Genomic DNA, 12,578 nt, shown 5'->3' with positions numbered 1-12,578 from the left:
GTGGGAGATCTTAAGATCTGCTTTCCCTTTGGCTGTGATGAGCAGGAGGGATTTGGCTCAAAAACAACTTCGCCTCCAAATTTAAAAACAAAACCCAGTATTTACTTCTCCACATTTTTTTCTAAAAATGATGAAGGGAGCTCGTGACTTTTTTCTTTCTCATTAGGCTTTTGGGCAAAGCATGGAGCCCCTGAAATACAGCCTTCGCAGAGATATCGAGGGTGTCCTGACTACCCCCCCACGCCTCGATCTGACCTGTATCTACACTTTCTCACAAACTAAGTTTACCAGGAAGCTCCAGACACTGTGAGCCCTCTTCATTCTGTTTTTCTGCAGAGGCTGAACCAGGAATGATAATCAGAATGCCAACTCTGAACTGGGACTGCCTAATGCAGTAGTTCTCAACCTGTGGGCCGTGACCCCTCCGGGGGAATCAAATGACCCCTTTCACAGGGGTCACCCAAGACCGTTGGAAAACACAGATATTTACATTATGATTCGTAACAGTAGTGGAATTACAGCTATGAAGTAGCAACAAAATAACTTTACGGTTGGGGGTCACCACAACACGAGGAACTGTATTGAAGGGTCACAGCATTAGGAAGGTTGAGAACCACTGCTCTATTAAAACATGGTTCCATGGCCAGTGATCCCTGAAAGCCACCAAGGTCTGAATTCAAGTCCTGCTTCTTGGTCACAGATGCCATTTGGTATATCTCTGACCAGACACAGGTGCTGGGGTGGGGTGGGGGTGGGGGCGGGGGCGGGGGCGGGATGGCTTTCCAAGGTGGTAGAAGACCCACACCATCGCCTCACCTCTTCAGTGCTGAGATAATGTGCGCTGCCGAGTCCAACTCCAACGGCAGGTAGCATTTCCACTCTCCTGCATGAGTTGAGAGTCATGACCTTCCCCCACCCAACCCCCTACCCGGGCCTGCCCGCTGGAGATGGAACCTAGGGTTCCCATGGTAAGGAAGAACTCTCCCATTTCCAACAGGTAGGGACTTATCCCATGAACCTGCCTCACCCGGTAATCTGATGGCTGCCCAGGACCTTGCCTACTGGCCTGTTATTTGCTTAACCTCTACCTTTGCTTCTGTGAGCATTCAGTGAGCAGGCATTCATGCCAACATGCCAGTCTGGACTGACACTCAGGGCCTGCTCTGCCGGCCCAGCCTCCCTCCCTGGAGCCCCATCAGCAGAGGCATTTCCCAGCCAAGGCAGAGATCAGAAGCATCTTGCTTGTGGAGAATGCAGCCTCCTGGTTCCACACTTCAAATCAAAGGTTCTGGAAATTTTTCATTTTGGTGGGGCTGTGGCTTCCCCACCCTAGAGCCTGTCCTGAGGGATTCCAGAAAATGAAGCCTTTATCACCGACGATGTGTGGGGGCCCAGGCACCATCACCCACCCTCCCACATTCCCAGGTCCTGCTGGGCCCCAGTCACCTTCCTCGGGAGAGAGAGAGCCCGTGACACGTAGGAAAACCAAGACAAGCTGGGACTTTTATTTACATAAGGCAAGAGAGGGATACAGGGGGAAAAAAGGTTGGAAGCCAGAAATGGGAAAGTCAAGCTCTTCAATTCAGTTGCAGCAGGGTGTGGGCCCTGCTGCTGAACACAGGATACAGAGAAAAGCAGCAGAGCAGTCTGCAACATGAACCAGGAGTCCCACACAGGGGATGTGACCACACAGTCTGCTCAGGGCTGAAGTCACCTTCCAGCGAGCCTGGCCGAGTCCCAGGACAGCCCCTGCAAGCTTTTGACTTTGGACATTTCTGAGTTAATTCTTAGCCGGATTTGGAGGCACGGGGCCAGATGTGCTTGGCTTTGCTGATTTGGGGAGGTGGAGAGGAAGAGACTCCTGGGGAAGGAAGTGCTCTTGACTGTTCATCCCTTCCTGGGTCACAGGTCTCCCTACCTAGCAGGATGTCATGGGCTCCCTGGGGCTTGGTGGCAGCAGGAGGTGGCAAGGAGGCATCATTCCATCACATTTGTGAACCTGCATATAACCAGCTTGCGATACTAGAGATAAAGGAAGGCCACATATTTCCCAGCTCCAGGGACTGGGGAACTTCAACAGGAGCTTCCAGAGGGGAGGCTGGGTCTAAGTGGGCAACTGCTGCTGTCTCCTCTACCTGCCCCTCTTCTGTCCATCTGTCTGTCTGTCCATCCCCCACCATCAGTGCCTGATGGCCTGGCCCAATGGGTGGGGTATGAGCATCTTGGCTTTCCTTGTGTGCTCCAGGAAGCCTTCCAGGCCAACAAGCTGATACTGATCCTGGAGAGTGGTCCCAAGAACCGCTCTGGATCTTGAATACTCTAGAAGCAAAGTTGGGATCCTGGTCTGCTGTGGGGTGGGTCATGGTGAGAGGACCTCCGTGAATGACTCTGAAAACAGTTGTGAAACACACCAGTACGGTTTCCCAAACATCCTAGCCTTTAAAGGGCTTCTTCCCTCATTCTCTGAGCACTCAATGGTAGTCTACGAACCATCCTTGGTGAGTGTCAAGCCTGGGACTCGTGCCTAATCTTTGAATCCAAGTGAGATGCTGGCCTAACAAGTGTTAACTCAACCACCATGGTGGCTCTGGTCCCCAGCTTCCTCTGGCCTTACATGCAAGGAGAGATCCCCATCACAAGCATGCATCCCTGGGTCCCCATCTTGGTTCCTTTTCTTTTTCCTGCCCCTCTTACTTGCTGGTTGCTCCTCTAAATATGCAAATACACCTGTCAACTCTCTCTCTCTCTCTCTCTCTCTCTCTCTCTCTCTCTCTCTTCCTCCCTCCCCCTTTCTCTCTCTCTCCCTCTCCCCCTTTCTCTCTCTCTCTCCCTCTCCCCCTTTCTGTCTCTCCCTGTCTCTCTCTGTCTCTCTCTGTCTCTGTCTCTCTCTCTCTGTCCCTTTCTCTCTCTCCTCAATCAAATGGGGGAGTTAGGCACCAGTCAGCAGTGGACCGGTATGGACAACCACCACATCTGCAGGAGTCCTGCCTGCTCCAGACACAATCACTGGACCAGGTTCAGACTCTAAGCACCTGCAGCAGCCTCCAGGCTTTCATCTGAACTTGCCCTCACTCCCTCATTGCCGGCTGCATAGTTATGAAATACTTAGGAAAATGACACACTCTGATCTGCTTTCAACAGTCCCCACACAGCTGTGAACACGGGTTTCAAAGCATCGTGGTCTTCAAAGACGGTTTCCTTCCTTCTTTCTTCCCAAACCTGTAATTAAACTCCCGATGACAGCTCGGTAAACCAAAGCGAGGAGGTTGAGAGAGAGACGTCAGAAACAAACAGCTCCCTCCCTGTTCTCAAGGAGAGGAGCAACATAGGCCAAGGCCAGTGCCCAACAGCCCCCTCGACCTTTCCAGAACCTAGCAACTATCCCATTGGAGCTCTGCATCCTCCTCCCTCAAAACTCACCCACTGCCTGCATGGCTCAGACCCCAGCCCTGCCACGGGTTTGCCTGCCTGTGCCCCAGGAAGGCTAGCCTAACCCCTAACCCCAACTTGACCTTGGCCTAATTCTCCGCAGGGCTGACCCCTGAATCCACGCACGTCTAAGAGGATCGAGTGGCTCAGCGGATGCCTGCCTAACACTCAACCAGTCCAACAATGGAGCGCGAAGCAGGGTTCCTCTTCCGAGTTCCCGTGAGTCCAAGTCTGAAGTGCTGGTGGATTCACACTGTCCCTTGGGGCAGAAGCATTCTGGTGACGCCTGCCCCTGCAGCTCCAGTTAGCGCACGAAGGAAACCACGCTGGTGGCCACTCCAAATGGGGCGGAGTAGGCCGCAGCAAATCCCTGCAGGCCGATGACGATGTACCGGCATCCTTTGCTGATGGCCTTCCCGAAATTCTGTTTTTAAGGAAGAGAGAAGCAAAGGTTAGGTGAGGCAACCTGTTGATTCTTCCACAAGTCACCGAGACATGCACAGAGGAGAATCGTTCGCTTTCATGTATCCAGGGCGATCAATCCATGGAGGCCCCGTGTCTTCACATCTGTAGTGCCCTGGGTCCCCATCCCTGCTCACAACAGACCTTCTCCTTGCAAAGTGCGCGCAAGCGCAGCACATTTCCAGATAACTCGCCAGCCTTCTTAGAAACAGCATGGAGGCGGCCAGCTCTAGAACTAAAACGCCTTTGTTGTTTTAAACTGAGACTCACCCCACCTCCCCAGTTGAAAGTGTCAGCGCCGTCATAGGCGGGGTCAAGTTTTCCTTCAGGCAGCTTGTTAGACAGCTCAGCTGGTCCTTCCTATGCACCTAGTGCCTACTCTGGTCTGACCCGCGTGTTTGTAACCCGGAAGTCTTCACCACTCTCCAAGGCAAGGGCTGCATGTGCACAAGCCTTTTATGTTTCCAGAACAGTCTTATATTTGTTGAGGGTAAGGACCAGGCAATGCTTTTTGGATGCTCCCTTCCTCCTCCTCCTCCCCCTCCCCCTCCTTCCTCCTCCCCCCCCTCCTCCTCGGTGAGGGTGGGTGCTGGAACAGGGGACATCAAATGCCAGGGACTCGGATGGAGTTACATCAAAACTTTGAGACCACTAATGGCTAACATCTACTGCATGGTGCCCCGGTATTCCTCTTCCCACCTCCACATTCTTTTGTCATTCTTGACATCCACATAACCGACCCAAACCTTCTCTCGCACCTCTTAGCTCTCAGCCCTGTGATTTTTTCGAACTACAAAAAACGCAGCCGGGTTCCAGTGAAGATCCCCGATCCCAATCACAAGCTCACAGAGACAGCCAGTGCTGCCCGGTGAAGCCACCCCACCTGCCCAGGTGGGTTGACCTCTTTCAGATACGGCCCAACCTTTTCCTCTCCCGACCCCAGCCATCTCTACACACTAGCAGAGCTCGGGTCCTCATTGTTTAGGGAACCCGTTCATCTTCCCCTATCGGCCCTAAGCCCGTGCTCTGGCTCCTGGCTTCTCCCACCTGCCAGTGTAACCACGGGAACTGGCCCTTTTTCTCACGCCTTCCGCACCATTCCTTGGTTTCTCTCCTCCAGCAGCACCCTTATCTTCCTGTCAGCCCATTCCTTAGCTTATACCATGCAAAGTCACTTCGGCATCTCCTGCCCCGCGTCTCTGCTCTCCAAGGGAAAAAAAGCCTCCAGACACGGACTCCACTCCGCCGTTCTTCCCTGTCATACTGGCTGCTGCCCGCAACCGTCCAGGGACTGCCTGGTCCAGGATGCCCAAAACCTCCATGCTGTGTGGTCCATGGAGGGTTCTGTTTTTCCTTCCCTGAGCTTTGTGATCACCTGACCCCATCTCTTCCTGGCTCTCTCCTACTCCACAGGGCATTCCTTCTAAACACTCCCCGGTGATTGTATCTTCTTTCAGAGTTTGAACCACTGAGGCTCCTCAGTGCTGGATCCTCCTCCGTGCTCTGCCTAGAATCCCTGGACTTTGAATGTGTCTTAAATGCTGGTAACTCCAGCTCACATTCATGCATTCAATTCTCTGCTTGGGGCATCCACCTCCTGATATCCCATAATTCTTCTGGCACTGTCTCTCATTGCACACAAACAAGTTGGCTTAACAGGTGACTGGTATGTCCTCGATGGACTTCACTTAAGGGATCAGCAAGAAGAAATCACAGGGAAGTTACAGGCCTTTGATACCACACAGCTGGGAAGGGGCAGAGCTGAATCCTCCCCAAAGAAATCTCACTGCAGAGCCAAAAGCCTTCACTCCATGTTATACCTCTCTCTAATGAAGGCGGTCTGTAATTGTCCTTGTGCTCATGGCCAGGAGTTCCAATCCCATCCTTCCCTTAACATTGCTTGGCCTCAGTTTCCTTGTCTGTATAATGGGAATATGTAGTAGCCTTGTATATGTGTGTGTGTGTGTGTGTGTGTGTGTGTGTGTGTGTGTGTGTCTTAAAGAGGACTGAGAAGTTTATTCAAGGGGAGCACAGGAAGCAGGGCCCAGCACGTGCTGCAGGAAGAGTTGGTGCCCACAGTGTCAGCTTCTTTCTGTTACAGAGTAACTTAGCTCTGTGGTGCAATATATCAGTCTGAGGTATTATTTCTCAGCAAAGTTCTCTCTCTCTCTCTCTCTCTCTCTCTCTCTCTCTCTCTCTCTCTCTCTCTCTCTCTCATTTTGAGAAAGGATCTCACTCAGTAGCTGAGCTGGCATGGAACATACCATGTAACCCAGGCTGGGCTTCAACTCATGTTGATCCTCCTGTCTCAGCTCTCTCAGTACTGGGATTATAGGTATGAGCCACAATGCCTTGCTAGGAAATTTTCTAAAGAGCATATGGAGTTACCTATGAGTACTGCCTTGAGTTGTCCATGGTGTGGATGTATGAGTCCCTACACTACAGTATGTACCCATTCAGATACTCCCAGCCTGTAGAGAAAGCGGAGGTCTTTCTCTCAATCCCTTATTAGGTCATGACAAGCTTTGGGAGAAACTGGTAAATTTATGTCTCAAGACACCGCCTTATCCATTTCTCAAGGAGACGTGTGTGTGTGTGTGTGTGTGTGTGTGTGTGTGTGTGTGTGTGTGTATGAGAGAGAGAGAGAGAGAGAGAGAGAGAGAGAGATGGGAGAATTTTACATGTTTGAAACAACAAATACCGCGTACCCCTGGAGCAATTGCAACCAGCAACACTGGTCCTTTAAGAACAATGACACCAGAATCAAAACTGCTCACCTGAAACCTGACGCTGGTGGTATTTGTACATTCTCTTTCCCATAGCTGGTTACCAAAAAACAAACAAACCCCCCCCCAACCAAACAAACAAACCAACTACTTATCACTTCATCTTTACAATTTTGGGAAAAAGTCTTCTAGGCTAGCTCATTAACTGGAACACTGTCAAAACAGCTTCGAGAAGCACAAAGCAAAGACACCAAAGAAGCCTTTGACTTCCACACCAGTGCTGTTCGAAGGAAAGGACTTGGAGTGAAACAAATCTCTCACAGGGATGCTGAAGATGGGAAAGTGTGGGAGAAGAGGGTGCCGGGCTAGCCCTCAGATTCACACCTTACTTCTCAGAACTCGTGACTCTATTACCTGAAATGGCAAGAGGGACTTGGCTAGTATGAGTCAGCTAAGACGTCTCCAGATGGGAGGTTCCCTGGAGCCCACCTCCAGCACACCAGGCAAAGAGCAGCTCTCCTCCATTTGAGTATCCGAATGCAGAGGGTCACGGGGGTCAGGCAGAAGATGGAGGGGAGAGGGGCGAGAAGGAAGATATGGGGTAGAGTGTATTACTGGCTTTGAACGGGAGGAAGCTGCAAAGAGCCAGGAAGGAGCAGCCCTGATGATTTTAGCTCTGAGTTCCAGAGCTGTAGAGAACATCGCAGCCAACCCCCAGTGGGGGCTGGGGACCCCATGTCCCTCTGATTTAGAAGAGGAAATTATTTCTCCACCGACGTCACTGTCTGATCCCAAAGGTCAAGTCCTCTGTTGAGCTGCCCTTGGGCCTGGTGCCAACCTGAGGTAGGTGGTCAGCTACAGAATCCGAATAAAGAGAACCCACTCCTGAAAGGGTAGCAGCATACAGCTCCAGTCAGGCACCCTGGCATCTAGAACTTCCACATGGATTCGTTTATTGACTCTCGATATGCCCTGGTATGTGTGTTGGTAGGGTGGGGTGGGGTGTATGTGTGTGCATGTGTGTGTCTGTGTGTCTGTGTGCGTGTGTGTGTGTGTGTGTGTGTGTGTGTGTGTGTGATCCATACTCAGTGTCTTCCTAAATTGCTCTCCACCTCGTTTATTTATTTAGAGACAAGCTCTCCCACCAAACCTGAGTTCACAGGTTCATCTACACTGGCTCGTCTCCTGTCTCCACCTTCCCAGAGCTGGGTTTATAAGTATTGTGCCCCTGTGCCAAGCTTTTCACTCGGTTCTCATGCTTACTTGGCATGCACTCTCCCCCAGCCCAGCCCTCATATTATCAAATGGCACAGAGGAAGAAACAGGCAGTGACGGGAAGCCAAGCCCAAGGTCATACAGCTGTTGGATAGCCATGCAGCTCTCACATCTGGTAGACTGGCTCTTGACCTACTTTAAACATGAGAACATGTCTCCTTCTACTTTTCCCTTCTTTTTGTAGTGTGGTCAAAGCTAGGTCTTGGTACACACTAAGCAAGTGGTCTACCAGTGAGCTCCATCACCAAGTCTCACTTTTTTTTTTTTTGGAGATGGGTCCCACTCACTATGTAGCCCAGGTTGGCCCTGAACTCCTGATCCTCCTACCTCAGTTTCCAGAATGCTGGGCTTACAAGCCTGCGACACCATACCTGCCTTACCCCACACTTTCTGTGTTACCCTCCAACCCTCTCCCAGCTTCCTGATTAACACAACTGAATTCTCTTTCTTACTGCACTCCTCTCCAGGCCTCTCAAGGGGGCTGCAAGGGCAGCCTATTATTTTCAGCTAAGTCTGAGCGAGGCATGTTCCATCCTTCTCGCCCACAGATCCGCAGAGGAAGGGGCCAGGCCAGGCTCCCTCCCAGCTCCTCAGCTGTCTGGCTCTGCATCTTCATTCTCTTCCACGCCAGCTTCCCAGGGCTGCTGAGGGAACTGAGGCATGGAACATAGAGAAAGAAGGTAGCAGGTAACCAGCCTCCTGGCGGAACCCCGCCGACTCAGTTCCCTTCCTTTCCCCAGCGCCCAGCAGATAGCATTTTAACAGTAATATGTGCACCAGAGGAATGCAATTATTTCCTTTAAATCAGCTGGGAACATTGATCTCTACAAGAGGCCCAGGCACAAAGGCTTCCAGAAGGCTGGACCAGTACAGAGTGAGGGTTGATCCTGGGTAGGACCACGATGCTGGTGGGGGTGGGTGGGGCAGCGGGGGAGTGAGCATGCTCTTTCATGTTGCACAAAAGCCAACAACTTTCCTTAAATAGAAGCAGGAAGGGGCTTGGGTGAAGGATCTGAGAAGTTAACAGGAATGGGAACTCAAAGAAAACACAGTCCGTAATAACCAATGATTGGAGCTATTCATTTCTCACAGAAAGCCTCGCCTGGCAACTGAGGCGAGTACAGATCCACCCTACCCCCATCTTCTGCAGGATGGTGGCTGTTTTTAGGGCTTTGCAGAAAAGGGGGGTCTTTTTCCTTCTTGTGGGAGCCTGGTACACTCTCAGCTGGTCTGAGGAGGGGGAAGTCAGGATGACTCTTGTGACCCCTCACGTGGGGCTGAAATCTCATCTCGACTTCTTGGGACTACTGAGCTAGTGTGTAACATTCCAGAGCTTTCCCACATCTCTCTTCTCCCCATTTTGGTCAAAAAACCCCTTTTCATGTCAAAATCAATCTCTATCTCTCTCTCTCTCTCTCTCTCTCTCTCTCTCTCTCTCTCTCTCTCTCACACACACACACACACACACACACACACACACACACGAGAGCTGGAGAGCTGGATCAGCAGTTAAGAGCACTGGCTGCTCTTCTAGAGGACCTGGGTTCAGTTTCCAGCTCCCACGTGGCGGCTCACAACCGTCTGTGACTCCAGTTCCAGGGGAATCAATGTCCTCTTCTGGCCTCTGGGGTCATGAGGCAAGTGGCACAGACATACATGTAGGCAAAAAACCCTTCCATCCATATAACATAAAAGAGTTTATAAAGTGAGAAAGTGAGTGGCATGGAATGCCTTTATAATGTGTAACTGCCAGTTCTGTCCACTTCCAAAACGTTCTCATCCCAGAAGGGAACTGCACATAAAGTGGGTGTCTCTATGCCTCTGTCCAGTCCCTAAACCACCATCACCGTTGTGTCTGGACTTACCAATCTGGACGTTTCCTATAAGGGGAATCATGGCTTTTTCCACTTAACATCATGTTGCGCCACATGGCAGCTGATATTAGTTCTTCTTATGGTTATTAAATAATAATCCATAGTGTGTCTAGCCCACATGTTGTTCTTCTACTCATATATATATATATATATATATATATATATATATATATATATTTGGATTTTTTTTTCACTTTTTGTCCGTTGGTAAATGAGACTTCTGTGAACAAGTGTGTAAAATTATTTGTTTCAAAACATTTATGAAGGCAAAACACCCATACACATGAAAAATTAAAGTAAAAAAAAATTTGCTTGAGTAGCTCTTTTCAATCCTTTAAAAAAAAAAAAAGCTAGAATGTCGTGTAGCCCAGGAACTCTCTAGGGTAAGCAGCAATTACTCGGGACTATTTTAACACAATTTTTTAGTTACATGTATTTAGTATATGTGGCGTGCATCCCCACATGTGCACGTGTGCCACAGTGTATACGTGGTCAGGTGGCAGCTGTGGGAGTCGGTTTTCTAAGGTTCTGGGGACTGAACTCCGATTGTCAGGTGTGGCAGTGAGCGCCCTTACCCACAAAGCCAGATCCTGATCTCCTTGCCTGCACTTCCCGAGTGCTGGGTTACGGATATGGACCACCACGCCGAGTTCAAATAGCACCAGGGATCCAAACAGATCTTTGTGCATGCTAGGCCAGCACTCAACCACCTGAGCTACATACACCCCAGCCCAGCCTTGGATTCTTTCATCATAGCTCCTGGAGTGGAACCCTGAGACCACAGAGTAGTTCTGTGTTCAGCTTGCTGAGGTTCTTCTAAGTTGCTTTCCACATCAGTTACACCATTTTACACATCCCAACACCAGTGTACAAGGCTCAAAATTTCTCCACATCCTCACGAACATTATTACTTTATGTTTGGATTTTGTCTTTTTTTTTTTTGTGGGAATAGCTATCCTAATTAGTGTGGTCTGGTACCTCAGTGTTAGCCATGGTGAGCACTTTGTTGATAGGATCTTGTCATATAGCCCAGGCTAGCCTTGAACTTCCGATCATCCAGTCCCGCCCTCCAGAGTACCTGGGGTTACAGGTGTGGGATTCCTTGTCTTGTCTTCACGAGGTGAAACCTTATCTTTTCTTCTGCCCCGCGTCCTTGTCAGGGCGATTTGAAAGCGTCCCTGATTTTACTAGCCTCACTGAGATGAGTCATCCATCGCTAGGTTCTCTGCTATGCAGTGAGGGAGCCCGTGCCCCAGCTCTGCCACATCTCCCTGGTGGGCCTCGGACTCTCCCCACTCGCTGTTAGTATATGCACAATGCCTGGCACCCCAAAACCTCTCCCGATGCCAGCGTCCAACTGAGGAACCCGCGCCATTAATTCACTTTCATTGCCTGCTTGTGACCGAGCACTGCCGTATCTTTCAGGAGACTGAGAAAACTCCTGACAAGGGACTGAATGCCTCAGGTATGATAAAGGTCACCCACTGCAGGCCACTGAGTAAAGTCAGGAGAGGCCAGAGGACTTTGGCCGGAACACAATCAGTGAGTTTTGTGATTTCCCCTACCCCCACCTCCACACACAAACACCCTCCCGCAGCCTCGTCCAGGCCAAGAGAGCAATTCTGCTTTCAGGCAAGGGCACCTGGGAACCAGAACCATTGACCCTGGACATGAAACTCATTCCGTTCCCCATTCATCCCTCCTCTCGCTCTCCCACCCCCTCCCACCAGAGCAAAAGGCAGGCAGAACACCTCAAGTTCAAAGTGCAGAGATCACTGCCGGAGAAAGGGAGATTCCACAGGTGCTAGGTGTGTACTGGCTGAGTCAGGACGCCCCGCGGATAACTTCGGCGGCGTCTACGACAGAATCACTTAACGTTCTCAGGTGGCGGGGTGGCCAGGGGGGCGGGGGGTAGGGATGCACCCGGGCTGCAACTTCCCAACTGGGTCACGATCCCCAAGTCACTTAACCTCACCACGGCTCCAACATTCCCTTCCCACCAGCGACAACCGGGCGCAGGGTCCTGCCCGCCTAAGCCTGCGCGCTCAGCGCCACCCTCCAAGTGACTGTCCTGGCGGCGACTCCGCACAACTCCACCCAGTGCAACTCCCAGTTCTGTCTGGATCAGGGCGGCCGGGCCCTGGGGACCTACCTTGCCGTACTTCTTCAGTTTTCGCCGGTACCTCTTCTTGGGCTTGTCGCCTGGCGCGGGCTCCTCCAGGGGCTCGTAGCGCTCGGGCAGCGCCGCGAGGTGCACTCTGCGCGCGCCCGGGGTCCCCGCGCGCCGTCCGCTCTCCTCGCGCGCACCGTCCTGGCTCGCCGGGTCCTCGTCCTCACCCTCCAGGTGCTCCACGATGGCATCGGTCTCCTCGTCGCCGGCGCCGCGCGATCGCCCCAGGGGCCCTCGGCGCGCGAAGGTGCTCGCCGCTTTGCTTCGGAGCCGGGCGCCCACCGTCATGATGCTGCGGAGCTGCGGAGAAGGTCCCGGGCTAAGAGGCCAACCTTTGCTCGGTGCCCCGCCCCGCTCCTGCCCGGGCGGACCGCCCCGGGCTGGGTACTCGAGGGGGACCTGAGGTCGTAGCGCACCCTCGCGGTGGGGCCCGGGATTGCGGCCGCTGAGACCCGAGCGCGCTTAGTCTCCTGCGTTAAGCAGGAGCTGGGGCAGGCAAGTTCCACAGTACTGGAAACAGACGCCAAACAACAGGCCTCCAGTTTCCCAGCATTCAAATGCCTTCATTTGAATTTGAATGAAGTGGTGGCAGGGCATGCCTTCAATTCCAACACTCGGGAGGCAGAGGCAGGAGGATCTCTT

General features: G+C 51.8%; 1 protein-coding gene across 1 annotated transcript; it reads right to left on the bottom strand.

Annotated features, from left to right (window-relative positions):
* Window positions 1-2,885: 2,885 nt before the first annotated feature.
* On the bottom strand, window positions 2,886-12,285 carry C15H1orf115 (chromosome 15 C1orf115 homolog). Its single transcript, XM_028855764.2, has 2 exons — window positions 11,919-12,285; window positions 2,886-3,853 (listed from the first exon to the last, which is right to left on the bottom strand). The coding sequence occupies exons 1-2, from the start codon at window positions 12,222-12,224 to the stop codon at window positions 3,734-3,736; spliced, it is 426 nt and encodes a 141-aa protein (XP_028711597.1). The 5' UTR covers window positions 12,225-12,285; the 3' UTR covers window positions 2,886-3,733.
* Window positions 12,286-12,578: the final 293 nt, after the last annotated feature.

The sequence above is a fragment of the Peromyscus leucopus genome, chromosome 15 (assembly GCF_004664715.2).
Source record: "Peromyscus leucopus breed LL Stock chromosome 15, UCI_PerLeu_2.1, whole genome shotgun sequence".
NCBI classification, from domain to species: Eukaryota; Metazoa; Chordata; class Mammalia; order Rodentia; family Cricetidae; genus Peromyscus; species Peromyscus leucopus.
Note: the sequence above shows the minus strand (reverse complement) of the source record. Positions and strands in the feature narration are given on the sequence as shown.